Source organism: Panthera pardus, unplaced genomic scaffold (genome assembly GCF_024362965.1).
Source record: "Panthera pardus isolate Hobbes unplaced genomic scaffold, ASM2436296v1 HiC_scaffold_8, whole genome shotgun sequence".
Lineage (NCBI taxonomy): Eukaryota > Metazoa > Chordata > Mammalia > Carnivora > Felidae > Panthera > Panthera pardus.
Genome location: NW_026527013.1, coordinates 69,760,766 through 69,772,435, shown reverse-complemented (window position 1 = coordinate 69,772,435; position 11,670 = coordinate 69,760,766). Strand labels below are relative to the sequence as shown.

At 43.7% G+C, this 11,670-nt stretch overlaps 1 protein-coding gene across 2 annotated transcripts in view; it reads right to left on the bottom strand.

The window, feature by feature from the left end:
• Positions 1-5,168: 5,168 nt before the first annotated feature.
• The window catches only part of EGFR (epidermal growth factor receptor), a 210,416-nt gene continuing 203,914 nt past the window's right edge, over positions 5,169-11,670 (bottom strand). For both annotated transcript variants that reach the window (XM_019451039.2, XM_019451041.2), the window contains exon 28: positions 5,169-11,199. In XM_019451039.2, coding sequence (XP_019306584.1) covers positions 10,841-11,199 — 359 coding nt within the window. In that variant the 3' untranslated portion in view covers positions 5,169-10,840. The remainder of the gene's footprint in view (positions 11,200-11,670) is intronic.

The window sequence follows — 11,670 nt, the reverse complement described above, 5'->3', positions numbered from 1 at the left end:
TTTTAGTTGCTATTTTGAATAAGATTCATTCCATTATATTGTCCAGTTAATGATTGGTGGTAAATGCAAAAACTATTGCTTATATTTACACATGGCCACCCTATTGAATTTTCTTGTTTTTTTTTTTTTCAAATTTTTATTTAAATTCTAGTTAGTTAACATACAGTGTAATATTGGTTTTGGGAGTAGAATTCAGTGATTCATCACTTATATACAACACCCAGTGCTCATCATAACAAGTGCCTCCTTAGTCATCAACCCTCAGTTTGTTCTCTGCCTTTAAGAGTCTCTCAGGGTTTGTTTTAATAATTTTTTTCCAGCCAGTTGTTTTGGGGTCAGAAAACTCCTGTAAAGGGCCAGATGGGAAATAGTTTTGGCTTTGCAGATCATAGGATCCCTGTTGGAAGTACTCAACTCTGCCATTATAGTGTGTAAGCAGTGATAGACAATATGGAAAGGAATGGGTTCAATTGTGTTCCAATAAAGCTTTATTTACAAAAAACAGCCTGCTGGCTGGATTTAGTCCTTGGATATGGGACAAGTCTTGCTGACTATATTTTAAAGATGCAAGTATATCATACATAAATAATATGTTTTTCCTTGTTTTTAAAACAGTGAATTTCAGGACAGTGTTGAAAAAATAAAAGTGCTCTTGTTCTTATTTAAGGTGCTGGTATTTCACCATTAAATTCAATGTTTCCTTAAAATTTTTTTTTTAATGTTTATTTATTTTGGAGAGACAGAGACAGAGTGTGATCAGGGGAGGGGCAGAGAGAGAGGGAGACACAGAATCTGAAACAGGCTCCAGGCTCTGAGCTGTCAGCACAAAGCCTGATGCGGGTCTCGAACTCACGAACCATGAGATCATGACCTGAGCCGAAGTCAGACGCTTAACCAACTGAACCAGCCAGACACCCCTAATTCAATGTTTCTTATTAAATTTTTGATAGATATTTTTACCCAGTTAAAGATGTTGTTATTTATTTGTAGGTTACTAAGAGATTTTAACAGCAATATGAAAGAATTTTATCAAGAGCTTTGTGAGCATCTCTTAATCTTAACATTTTCTCTATTTTGTTTTTCATGCATATAAACAAAATATCTTATGTTGAATTATCTTTGAATTCCTGGAATAAATGGCTCCATTTCCTTTATTTAGGATTTCTACACCTACATTCATAAATGAAGCCATGATTTCCTTTTTGTGTATTTATTTGATTTTTAGTACTATTCCAACATTGTGGAATGAATTGGGCAACTTTCCATCTTTTTCTATGTTCTGAAATACTTTAGTTTTTAAATTGATTGATTTATTGATTGATTTTTTTATTTTATAGAGAGTGTGAGCAGGGGAGAGGGACAGAGGGAAATAGAGAGAGAGAGAGAATGTCTATGCTAAGTGTGGAGCCCGATGTGGGGCTCTATCTCATGACCCTGGGATCATGACCTGAACCAAAATCAAGAGTCAGATGCTCAACTTCTGAGCCACCCAGTTGCCCCTGTTCTGAAATATTTTAAATGACATAAAAAATAACTATTCTTCACAAGTTGCCCAGAACGCAACTAGACTCTTTGAGTCTAATGAACCTTTGTCATTTCAATTTCTTTTATGTTATTGTTCTATGTGAAAAACAGTGTTCTCCCCTGGAAGCCTGGTTGTGTGCTGTATTAGGTCAATTTCACTTAGACTTGCCCTTGTGGAAATTGATCAGCCAAGTGTAAGAGCTGAGGGAAAGTTGTTGTAGGTTAAAATATCCTTGTTGGTTTATCTGCCCATTTCTGTTTGTGGTCAACAGTAGAAAAAGATAAAAGAAGAAGGCTCTGGAAACATAGCAAAGGGAAAAGCAAGCCATTTAGAAATAAAAACAGTTGGTAAGGTGTGGCACTAAGCTCTATCTGAAGTAGAAGGGAGGATGCTATTCTTTTTCCAACCTTCGCTTTCACCTAGATGGAGCATCACTGTTTTGTTTTTGTTTTTGTTTTTTACATCACTGTTTAAAGAAAAGAAAGGATGGTGCATTTTAGAAACTGAATTGGCCTTTAGGCTCCTGGAAACTGGAATTAAAGAAACCCAGTTTCTATTAAGTTATCAGGTCTCATTTGCTTGAGCAAATGGGACCACATCTGGTCCCAGGTGTTGGGGACCCTGGGTTGTAGACCTCCCCAGTCTCCCCAGACTGTTCTCTTGCCTCCCCCTCCCATTCCATGGACTGTACCCTTTCTCAGGCAAGGGAACACCTACCTGGAGCCTGCCCTCCCTCTCCTGCCCCATGCTCAGGTCCGGGATCCTGGGGATTTCTTGCCAAGTGGTCCCAGGCTGGAGGCTTGTTCAGCATCTTCACCTGCACTGATCTCATGCCAAAGAGTGGCCCAGGGGTGGCCTACACGGTGGGGGACTGAGCCACAGGTGAGAACACAGTGGGAGGCACCACGGGTCCACCTGTTCTCTTGCTCCAGGTGTACACGTGTTGGATTTAGGACTAGGGATGCGCTTTGCTTGGGCTCAGAAAGGTTGCTTTCAAGAATGGGGTAAAGGATATATTTTTATTTCCTTTAGACCCTAGCATCCAGCTTTTCTAGCTCAGTGTCCCGGGCAAGGAGAGAGATTCAAGGTAAAATCTGTAGAAGCATTTCAGAGTGTGGACTTGGCTGTTCTTCCCATGATCTGTATCTCTCAGGGTTCTCAGTGTGACTAATGGGGAGCAGAATGGGAGGCTCCTTCAAGGGACTAATTACAAATATGCCCATAGGCTCTTTCTCGTATTTCGTTTACTATTTTTGAAAGTAGGGTGGACATCAGATCTGTTCTTAGGGCTTTTCTACCCAAGTTTTTAATTTTTTTTAATGTTTGTTTATTTTTGACAGAGAGAGAGAGAGACAGAGCACGAGTGGGGGAAGGGCAGAGAGAGAGGGAGACACAGAATCCAAAGCAGGCTCCGAGCTGTCAGCACAGAGCCCGACACAGGGCTCGAACTCACGGACCGCAAGATCATGACCTGAGCCGAAGTCGGATGCTCAATTTACTGAGCCACCCAGGCACCCGGTCTACCCAAGTTTTTAGATGTCCTTTCTGGGTAGAGAGGAAAAACCTTGAGAGGAGCAAGGTCTGGAGGACTTGCCCAAGCCCCGAGCAAAGGGAAACCCAAAGAAAAAGAATTCTGTCCTCCTTTTCAGACCCTCCAGTTCTTGGGAAAACTTTTCTCTCCCCAGGTAGTTATAATTACTTTCACAAGATTATTGGCCCAGAGCAAAATCTCTTCAAGCTGAAACTCCATTTGTCCTGAGCTTCAGCTTGGAATTATGGGGAGCAGGATGGTGGGGCAGTGGTGGAGATTATGGTGTTAGGGAGTTTGCCCTGAGGTAAGGGCACTCCTCTGCCATGGCCTTCCCTTGGGCATGACATTGGAGGCTTGAGGGGGCCAGTGCCCCATAATGCTCTCCAAGTCTACCTCATTTGCTGACATTTGCCTTTCTCTATGTGGGGCTAAACCCCCTAATCGAAGGCTTTGAGCTCTAAGAGGCTTACTCCTTCCCAAGGTGCCTGACAATACCAGCGTGTGGAAGGTCAGGAGGCCAGGAAGCCAGGGGAGCCTGGGGCCACAATGGGGAACTGGAAAGTTCCCGATTTGCTTATTCTTCAGGGACCCGGTTATCCTGAAGTCCTGCTTCCACATGAATTACAATTTACTCTCAGCCCTCCGTTTGTATGTAGGCGACCGATGATCTTCTGAATGAACAACACAAAAACAAAGCTGCAATTTTCCTGGAAATGATGAGAGTCAACCCTGCAGGGATCAGTGGTGGTCCTGAGCCAGCCGAGCCCCACTTCCTGCTCTCTGTCCTCCTGTGTAACAGGAACAAGGTAGAGCATTGTGTGGCGACCAGCTGGTCCAGGAGAAAGCAGTGGCAGAGGGAGTTGGGGCTTTATTCTCTGGGGTCAGAGCACTGAAAGTCAAAGAAATCTGAAGCCCTGTGGACGATTCCAGGCCAGGGCCAGGGGATTCCAGGTGCTAGTTCCACAATCTAAAGCCAACTTAAAACCGCACGCCCACCTCTTCCTGCCCTGTGCCCTCCCACCTCCCAGCTGGTCAGCTGCTGGTCTCGTTTCCAGTTTCCTCCCCAGTGCTGGCACCTGCTTCATCGCCAAGTTGGCTTTCCCTCAGCTGTTGAGATGGGTTTACACCCTTTGACTCGCACTCTGTGGTTACTACAGATGAGAAAACTGCTTATTCCCTTACGTGTTCAAGTACTTAGCTGGAGAACCGGGTTCTTACAGAACATTTACCTTGACTTTGGCAGAACAATTTCCCTCCATGCTGGTGGTTACTTTCCTGGCTCACAGGAAGCATAGGATATAAGTGTTCCCGCCACATGGAGTCCTCATGGACTGGTAAAGCCCTCAGATGTAAGGGAGGTGGGTGGTAAGGTGTAAGCCGTGCAGCCCAGAGTGGGGGGCGGGACCCTCACACAAGGGTATGCCTCGTTCATTCCTCAGGCTTCTAGCATTTGTGATTTAGCAGAATGGCAACAAAACTTCTGTTTGCTTTGGTGCCTGCCATAGGAAAATCCCGTCCACCGAGGAATTCCCTCTTGGGAAAATGGGTGATGGGCATTGAGGAGGGCACTTGTTGGGATGAGCACTGGGTGTTGTACAGAAGCCAATTTGACAACAAATCATACTCATAAAAAAAATAAATAAAATTAAAATTAAAAAAAAAAAAAAGGAATTTCCCCTTGGCTCTGTGTTTCTCCACCATGAAGGAAATCAGGGGAGGGGAGGTCCTAGGAACAGGTGCGAAGACGCTGCAGACCCCTGTCAAACCGCACGCTGCTGCCACACAGCACGGCATTGAGGAGTCCCAGTCTCGCACAGGAAACCTCCAAACATTAAAAAGTTCCCAGGCCACTTGGGTGTGGACACGATACAATGGAGGCAGGAGTGGGGGGCAGGGAGGATATGGGAACCCTCTGTACTTTCCGCTCAGTTGTTCAGTGTTTGAAGTTAAGACTGCTCTAAAAATAAAGTTTATTAATTAATTTAAAAAAGTTATCGGGAAAGAACATCTACAGTAGGTCAGATATGATTAATAACTACTGTCAACACTGCATCGCTAACAAATGATACAATATTATTATTTATAAGGTACTTATAAGAAAAGACCAATGAATAATATACATCTAATTTTTTAATACGCAATATACAATCAACATGTTCTGATCAACAGTGTAAACCATATAAAAGAGAATCTTGCTTTTCATTTGTACACATATTGCTTTCATCACAGCAAAATTTTACATTGTTAAGATGTACCATATATAGAAGCTATAAAGCTATTGCTTGCTTGTTTTAGAAATGAAGGTATTGCTGTCTGTTGTTAACTGGACATGGTCACCCTGATTATCAGGCATCAGATCTATAGGATCTCTTCATTTCCAAGAGATGGTGTTACAGTATAAGATTATTTTGTAACCAAATAAGGTCAAAGGGTTTAAAAATAACAATTAAATGCACCTAAGGAAAAAAAAATATGCTTTTCCTTGAAGTTTCGTCTGCTAGGTGATAGGGTGGGGATGCATAGTAAGAACTTTTGTGGGCAATTTAGACAGGACAGACCTGTGACCTCGGAGGGCGTAACGTGGCCGTAAAGTTTTAACCGTGGAAGAGAAAACCCTAATTGCTTTAGGTTTTTTTTTCCCCAGATGCAATTTATGGAAAATATATAAAAGTGTTTCTTAAAGCAAGAATCCTTTTCTTGGACTATTGTTTTTGTAAAAGCCATCCAGCTACTTACACAATCTTCTTAATGTCTCCCCTTTATAATGTAACATATATGTCAATGTTTTATTTTAGCCGGGCAAACAAAAGTTACCTGCTTATGATGGGTGCCATGTTGGTTGGACCAGCAGCGAGAATGCTCTCTACCTTTATTATACCACCAGTCCACCTGTAATAGGGGGAATGGAAAAACCTATCTGTTCCACATTTCCTTCCCTTTTCATCAGCTGGTTAAACCTCTTCCTTCTAGTGCTTGGGCAGCTTGTCACAGAACCTGTCCTCCCCCGCAGCAACTGGCACTGAGGTCCTTGAAGCGTTAAGTTGTCCAGGCACCTAGGTTGGTGGTTCTCAACCTTGGCTGTCCATCAGAATGACCATTAGGAGCTTTCAAAGGCACGGATGCCTGGATTTCACCCATAAAGATTTGTATTGAATTGGTCTGGGGTGCAGCTGGACCTCACTAGTTTCAAAAGCTCCCCAAGGGATTTCACTGTGCAGTCAGGGGCTGAGAACACTTTTTCGGGAATGGGAAGGTGAGGTCATGAGAAGGCTTGGGAAACATGGACTTCATCAGTGTACTGAGTAACCAAAACATGCTGAACATTATTAGGGTTCTGCAGATCTGTTTAGTCTATTGGTAAATGCATATCAGCTATAAATATAAAAATAAAAATAATTTGTATCAAAGTCAGATTAGTGTATATAAACCAACAAAGTGCTATATTATTGCTTTTTTTTTTTTTTTTTTACATCGACAGGATCATGCTGGCAGTTGAGTACAGCATAGCATGCAGTTGGATCCGTGTTAGCAATAACAAAGTCATTCTTTTCCTCTAACATGGAGAGAGCCTGCTTTAGCGGAAGACTAAACCATATGTGCTTTTTACCTTTTCTCATTTTATAAATATAAAAGGCATGATTCCTCTTTATCAGGACAATGACCTAGCTTAGCTCTGCGATGAGGCTGTGCCTTTTTATGAGAAAGAGGAGCGTTCCATTGCTTTAATTAAATCCCTTCAAAGATTTCAGTTTCGACTTTTGATTCTATTTCAGTCTAACTTTTAGTAGAAAAATGAGTTTTTCTAAAAACATACCTTACAAAGTTCAGTGCTACAAGAGAGGCTACTATTCCTCAAAAAAAAGTTACAAAAATAGATTAACATTTACAAACCCTATGTGAGTGTGTCTTTCATAGTACAAAAATGTATGCCCCTGATACGGCAGGTGTGGCTGGTAATAGAGGCAGGGATTTCTTTTCAGTAAGGTTTTACAGCCCGTGGGCAAGGAAATATAAACAGATTGTTACGTTGTAATAAAAGCGTTCACTTATCAAAAGAGAGAAATGCAAAGTAGACGTTGAGGGCAATTCCGCCAGCTGTCACTTGCGGCGAGCGCCTCACTGTGAGAGAGACCGATTTTTCTAACTTCTTAGAAAACGCAAACTGTTCCGGGGCTTTATGGAGGCTCAGGTTTGGGTATTTGCCACTTTCAGGGTAAGCTGCCGGTGACGAAGAATTAGAGGCTTTGGAATAGTCACGAGCGGGCAAGTCTCAGGAATATTAAGGACTCCACCACCTTCCTTTACCTGACTCAGGCTTTTCTATTCGGCTCTGACTTGGGGGCATGGTATAGACGACCTTACAGGTCACCTTAGAGGTGAGGGTTTAACTCTGCTTGCCCATTAGGATCACGTGGGGAGCCCTGAGAGTCCCCTTCATTGGTCTGCAGGGACCCTGCCCTGCTTTTTAAGCTCACCAGGTGATTCTGTTTGGCAGCAAGGGTGAGATCTGTGGGTCACCATAACTCAGCAACTTGACCCCTGCTTGTGTAACCTGAGGCCTGGAGAGTGTGCAACAGGCCAGCGGGATGCCTCCAGCTGAGGGACGGGCCTCCCCATAGGCCTTTCCTTTATACCAGTGTTTCCCCCAAACTTTGGTGCTCATCAGAATAAGCTGGGGAAGCTCTGAAAAGCCCATGGGCCCAGGCTGCACCTGAGCCAAACTAAGAATCCTTCAGATTAAGCACTTTCAACAAATACCTAAGCCTTGTTATCAATTGGAACGCAATATGGTGCCTCCACAATGCTCCTGGTTATAAAACCAGTGACAACTGGCACTCAGCAAATCTAGAATTTGGAAGATTCATCTTTTTTACTTTGTGAGGTGACAAAAGTGTGTTTCATAGAGTATGACGGCAGGGACTCCTTAAAGTTTATACGAGACGTGTGAGGACGCTGGCCCATTGTAAGCGTTCACTTCCAACTACTTTTCCCTGAACTGTTTCCAAAGACCAAATCTAAGGTGGGGTCAAGGGGAACGTTTCCAGGAACTGATTGAGGAAGGAACAGGCTCTCTCCAGGGTCTTTGAACCCAGTGTCAACAAGGAGGAACTGAAGAGACAGAGTAGAAGCTTTGAACCCTGGCCAATCAGGGCCATGAAACGGAAATACTGGTGCTGTGGGGAGCCCTCTCCTCATCTGCCCACAGTGACGGCTGGGGCTCTTGATTCGGGCTCTGCATTCTCAGGTTCTGAAGCATCTACAAGCCCCCTCTGCACCTCCCTGGATAGCCATTGTGAGGACATTTTGGGAAACACAGTCCTACAATTAAGAGAATTTAGCAACCAGATTTTATGCAGGAAAGCTGAAATACAAAAAAGAAAAAGCTTGAATAGTTTTCGCCGTTTTATTATGTTATAGTAAAATATTGTAAATTACAAAAATACTAGGATTTAACTGCTACAGTTGAACTCACATTCAGTTGCTCTCCCTCACCAGTCCCTTGCTTCTTGAAGAATAAGTGGTGACAAAAATGTGCATCATTCTGTTTCCTGGGGCTGGAGAAACTTATCAAAATATTTATGTTCTGAGGTGAATAAATAACAGAAGTGCTTTACTGACAATGGCATAACGTGTTAGATTCTTAGAACGATGTTTAATCTTTTTGCTCATCATTTTCAAATCCCCATAAGGACCCACATGTAGGGCACTTGGGAAATGTTACAGGCTAGTTCCCAGGCTTAAAGGGACAGTTTGTAAAGACCACCTAAGGCAGGCTTTTCTCCCACTTTCATTAGTGGTTCCTCTGGCAGATGCTTTCTTGGTCAAGTTTTCCTCTGCTTGGAACACACGTCCCATTTCCCTTGTGGCTAAGACCCTGGTCCTGTTTTGACCCAACTCCACCACTCCCTCCCTGAGGAGCCTTCCAGGTCCCCCCAGGCAGGGCCCATCCACCATTCCCTGTTCTGTGCTGTCCGTGCTCGGCAGACCTGTCTTGCCTACCATCCCATCATGTTTCTTTAAGGTTGGCCTTTATGAGTCAATTCCCTTGGCCAAATTGTGAATTTCTGGGAATTGGGATTATGTTTTATTTATTTTTCTATCATTAGTGCTTATGCTGGGCTGGGATAGTTGCTTAAGAGTATTGAATACCATTGGGACAAGGTCAATATTTTGGTAACAAAGCTGTGCGGCCCTAACCTGAGAGTCAATAATTTAATAGCAAAAGGACAATTGTGTCTGTGTGTGTGTGTGTGTGTGGCTGAACACATCTGTAGGCCGGAAATACTGTCTGCAACATTCTTCCCTTGATAAACTGGATGTTGACTAAGGGTGTTTAAAACACTGTATACAAAGCACTGCCGTGAACTGATCGGGTTACAGGGACACACAGGTTGGAAAAACACTTAACGTCCTAAATTATCTGGATCTTCCAATAACTGGGAAATTGTTTTAAGAGGGATTTTTTTTTCTAAAATACCCGTAGATGTCGTTAAGGCATTGTCATCAATTTCAAACTCTGATTTCATATTTACCATTTTCTTCCCCTATATATAATGTTGTCTTTATTTCCACCTGTAAAATGCGCCCCCCAGTGGCGAGGGCTGTGCGTTCCCGCACAGGAGCCTCAGAGCCTGGATCCCTTCATTCCCGAAGAGCGAGGTGGGCGCTTTGGGGCAGCTCATCAGAAAGGAAAAAAGTACCCTTTGAGTAAAAATCTTCTAAAGTGACATAAAAAGAAAATTATCTCCCATAAGTAGCCTAATTTGGTGGTGGGAGGCTGAAAGTGTTTTAGGAGCGGCTGTACCTCAGCAGTGTCCCGATATATGGCCACTCCTTGACCCCTAAGGGACTTGATGTATTTCCTTCGAGACTCAAATTTGAGAGCCATGTTCTTGTGTGAACTTTTGCATTATTGTTCCATCTTGATTAAAGGCTATTGGTCTAAATACGAGCCGATGCTGGTTATGGTTTGATGTACCGTCTCCTCCTACTGACAGGGAAAGCATACTGAGTTTCAATGGAATGGAAAAAAACAAGTAAGTCTAATACTTAATAGTAGAAAACGCTGGACAACCAATGGAGAGTAAGTACCATGAGGAAACCTGTATAAAAAGAAGTCTGAAGAAGAGTTCTCCCCTGCTCCGTTTCTTTTTCAGTCAGGAAGGGTTCAAAGTGGCTTTATCCTCTCGTACCTGGTATGATTTGATACAGTACCAATAAGTCCCGCTCAGGACATAGAGCACTTCTAGTTTTGTCTTGCAATGGAAGAATCATGAAGCAGAGTCAGTGGAATCAAATGTTAGCTGGAAGACGCTGACCCTTGCTTCTTGGTCACAGTTGGGCCTGGATCAACTCAGTGCAGCAAGTGCTACAAGCAAGCTTCTTCCTCATTGGAAAAGCCCATTATAAACAAAATCAACAATGACAATTAAAAACCCCAAGGGCCCCCAAGCAATTAAACTCCTAACACAGTTTGTTTCATCAGATATACCTCATGGCAAGGTGAACTTCTGCCCAAACAGACAATATTCTTGCTGGATGCCTTTTTTGTGGAGGCCTCACAGTTCGAAGACAAAGGAATGTCCCAGAAACTTCCCCAAAGTGCATCCAAGTAGGGGGAACTTCCTGCATGAAAGATGGGTCCCATCGGAGCAAATATGGCTGAACCAGTCCACAGGTCCAAGAGTTAACGTGGGCATGACTATCAGCACTGAGTAGCTGCCGTGGCTTGACCCAGGGACTGAAACATTGGAGATTGTGACGGCCAACACTATCCTCCGTGGTCATGCTCCAATAAATTCACTGCTGGGCGGTGCAACCCTTAGGTAGTCTGCATTTTCAGCTGCAGGACCCTTAAAGATGCCATTTGACTTGGCTTCCTTGGGAAAGAAGTCCTGCTGGTAGTCAGGGTTGTCCAGGCTAATCTGGTGGTTGCCTTTCTGGGCCCAGAGGGTGGGGCTGTCGAGCACACTGTTGACGCAAGTGGGGTGGGTGTTGAGATACTCAGGGTTGTCCACTGCATTGCTGTGGGGATTTTGGTAGTGAGGGTCTCTGCCAGGAGCTGGATTTAGAGGCTGATTGTGATAGACGGGGTTCTGGACGGAACCCGCAGGCCTTTTGGGAACAGCCTGGTTTATGTATTCTGAAATGGAAAAGAAATCGCAGGTGAAGTACTCAGCAAAGCATCGTCCCAAGCAGGATTCCTGTGTACCTTCTGAACCCTATCAATATTCTTCCCTGAGGCAACCAAGCGTAGGGACAGCTGGGAGGATGATTCTCTGGCTGTTGCTGCAAAGTAAATTACGTTCCTTTCTGTATTTCTCAAAGCAATTGGCACATCTGTCTCTTACCAATTTAAAGTTTGGAAAAAGATGGCCCGCCTTGAGGCGTATGTGTGCACACAGGTATGGTACGTCTGGGGATAAAGCTCGGATTAGGAAAATACATGTTTCATGGGCCAAGAATGGAGCCAGGATCGAATCTGTCACACGTGTTCACACACTCACTGGCACACACACAATCATACACACGCACACACACGCCTTTAATGCCTGCTTCAAATTCTAGAACGTCTTCTGATTGATTCTAAAAGCACACCTCCAACCTGGACGTG